Below are 2,790 nucleotides of genomic sequence, written 5' to 3'. Positions count from 1 at the left end.
TAATCTAGAAAAGTTAACAAATTAAAAAGATCTTTAATTCAAAATTTATTGTTTTTTAAACAAATTCACCAAAAGTAAAATGCGTTACTATCCTTGCGCTACCCCTTACATTTACAGTGAGTTCCCGAACAATTGGAATCTCTATTGCCAAAAGCCCAACATAAGCTGGCAAAGGAAACCCCAACAAGCAAAACATTCCATTAACATTTGGCGTGACTTGGAAGCAGCAAAAATCGAAAAAATTCTACACAAAGATCTATACATAAAGAATTGGTCTAAAACTCGTCTTCGAACGGGGGCATTTTTACCTCTCTACTATGGCACCGGCATAGAACGACCACATTTTCAAGCGAATGCTAAGAAATTAACTAAAGTAGAGAATGATGAAAATTTGAAAAATTTAAATACAAATTTAAAAGACAAGTTTTTGGCTCAGAGAGCTGCCCAACAGGGGAAGTTAAAGAGAAATTGAGAAATTTTAAGAAAAATTTTTAACACCATATTTTCTTAAAGAAAATAGTGACATTTTTCTTTAAGGAATATTGTTTTAATAATTTTAAATAAAATTTTTATACTTTTCTCTTTTTCGATCATTGCAGATTGTGATTGTGAAAAAAGCAAAGAGATAAAATTTTATTTAAAATATTTTTTTTTACAAAATTTTTATAAACTTTTTATAAATTATTATAAAATAAGTAAATTTGGCGATAAATTTAATAAAAAACTGTCTAACAAAAAATATAAAAAGTACCATAGAGTCCTTCTTATCCTGCATGTTATATTTTATGTTTATTCAAAAAGTACCTCTTAGGGAACAAAAAAGTACTATACTGTCAATTATTTTTTAACAAACAATTTCAAATTTCAAATTTAAGTAAAATTTTAAAAATAATAAAATTTTTCATTTAATTAAATTCTTAAAAAAAATCACAACATGCGCTTCTATCCCAATGCCGACATTAGCAACTACTGGGAACTACCTTCCAGCTGGTCTTTATACAGTCACAATCCCCATAAAAATTGGCAACGAAAACCTCTACAACGCAAACACACTATTGCCTATTGGTGTGATCTAGAAGGTGGCAAAATGTCGGAAATAAAGAAAAAAGATTTGTATTTAAAGAATTTCCCAAATACACGTATACGCGGCGAGGCCTGTTTACCCTGGTATTATTGTGTGGGCAATCGTTTTATACGTCTCGAAAGGGCATTTCCCCATGATTTCAAATGTACCGTATTACCCATGAATCTGCAAGAAGTGCGCGCTGTAAATGAGTACGAAAGAGAAACGGCTAAAAATGCTAAGGCTGGAGCAGCAGAAGCTAAGAGATTGGCTGAGGAAGCGACTAAATTGGAGATGAAGAAGAAGGGTATAAGGTCATAGAGGTTTCTTAAAAACTATATTACAGGGATATTAAGTTCAAAATTTGGAGTTCAATAAAATTTTTTCATATTAGTTATATTTAAAGTACGTGTGATCGATATCTGAGAACTTCTACCATGGATAGTCTATCAGTCTAGGACTCGTGGGTTCTATTTCCATAAAAGACTCCGGTCTGTTTTCACTCCAATGAGAGAATTTCTGAAAATGTTGCTTTATAACCCTTTTCTAAAATAAAGTTACATTAATTACGAAGTAGGATCTAATAATCCCTTATTGGAGACAAGTGCTATAGAGTCAAGTGTTATCGTCATCCCATAATAGTGATCAAAAGTTTTTAAGGAGGTCGCGGACAGTGCACCAAATGTCATTGCCAAAAATGTAGGGATGAAAGAGAAAGAAGTACCCGAAGTTATCTCTAAACCACCTCAGCCTTTAAATATTTGTGAGGGCTCCGACTCCGAATACTCAGATCATAAAAAAATGCAAACGAATGAAAGCATGCTTAGCTAAAAACTTCCTCCTAAAGTAGCTTCACGCAATCGTAGTAAGTAAATCCCAGGACACTCCGAAAGACATATCGCATTCTCTCTCAATATCTGAATCAAAGAGGAACAGATCTCCCGAGGAGCTGAAGACTGAAAAGAAACCTATTTCAAACCAGAATCTTGTGGGTAAGAGTGACAAAACTAAGCAAGATAAACTGAAGCCAAAGGTAAGGGTGTCTTAAATGAAGCCGCGAAGAGGAAGGATCAAGAAGATAGATAGTGTAAAAGGAAAATAGACGCCCTCTTACATCGAAGGAGCCATGAGAAGAAATCGAGACGATTACTGCAATATTTTTCAATAGATCAGCCCAGTAAGGCAGAAGACCTGGTCTACAATAAGAAGAAAAGGGGATCTTCCAGTGATCACAAAGACCACTGTCTACATTAAAGGATGGGAGCAGCATATTGGCTCATATTGGAAATTAACATGAAATAGCAATCCTAAGGACACTCCTCCAATAATAGGTATCCGAAAACTATTTAATAGTCTAGTTGGTAAACTAGTTACTAGATTAGTCAGTAGACTAGTCAAAAGACTATATTATAGCATAGTCAGTAGATTAGTTCATATACTACTCACTAGGCTAGTCGACAACCTAGTAAATAGACTAATCGAGCTGAAAAACTAGACATACTAGATCTTCCAGTGCTCACAAAATCCACTGTCTACATGTAAGGATAGGGCAGCATATTGGAAATTCTCATGAAAGAGGAATCTGAGGATAATTTTCCGAAAACTAGTCAAAAGTCTAGTTGACAAAGCAGTTAATAGACTAGTCAATAATCCATAGAACAGTCAGTACACTGGTCAATAGCCTAGTCAATAGACTACTCAATAGAACACTTAATAGACAAGACTAT

The 2,790-nt window shown here is 34.1% G+C and overlaps 2 protein-coding genes across 2 annotated transcripts; both read left to right on the top strand.

The window, feature by feature from the left end:
- Nucleotides 1–717, top strand: LOC119612231. The gene has a single exon (XM_037967985.1). It carries the CDS (start codon nucleotides 80–82, stop codon nucleotides 470–472), a length of 393 nt encoding a protein of 130 aa, XP_037823913.1. The 5' UTR covers nucleotides 1–79; the 3' UTR covers nucleotides 473–717.
- A 147-nt stretch (nucleotides 718–864) lies between these two features.
- Nucleotides 865–1,424, top strand: LOC119612232. Its single transcript, XM_037967987.1, has one exon. It carries the CDS (start codon nucleotides 935–937, stop codon nucleotides 1,382–1,384), a length of 450 nt encoding a protein of 149 aa, XP_037823915.1. The 5' UTR covers nucleotides 865–934; the 3' UTR covers nucleotides 1,385–1,424.
- Nucleotides 1,425–2,790: the final 1,366 nt, after the last annotated feature.

Source organism: Lucilia sericata, unplaced genomic scaffold (assembly GCF_015586225.1).
Source record: "Lucilia sericata isolate MDLA Ls3-8-SP2 unplaced genomic scaffold, ASM1558622v1 Contig001634F_arrow, whole genome shotgun sequence".
NCBI lineage: Eukaryota > Metazoa > Arthropoda > Insecta > Diptera > Calliphoridae > Lucilia > Lucilia sericata.
This window is presented reverse-complemented; position numbering and strand designations above follow the sequence as displayed.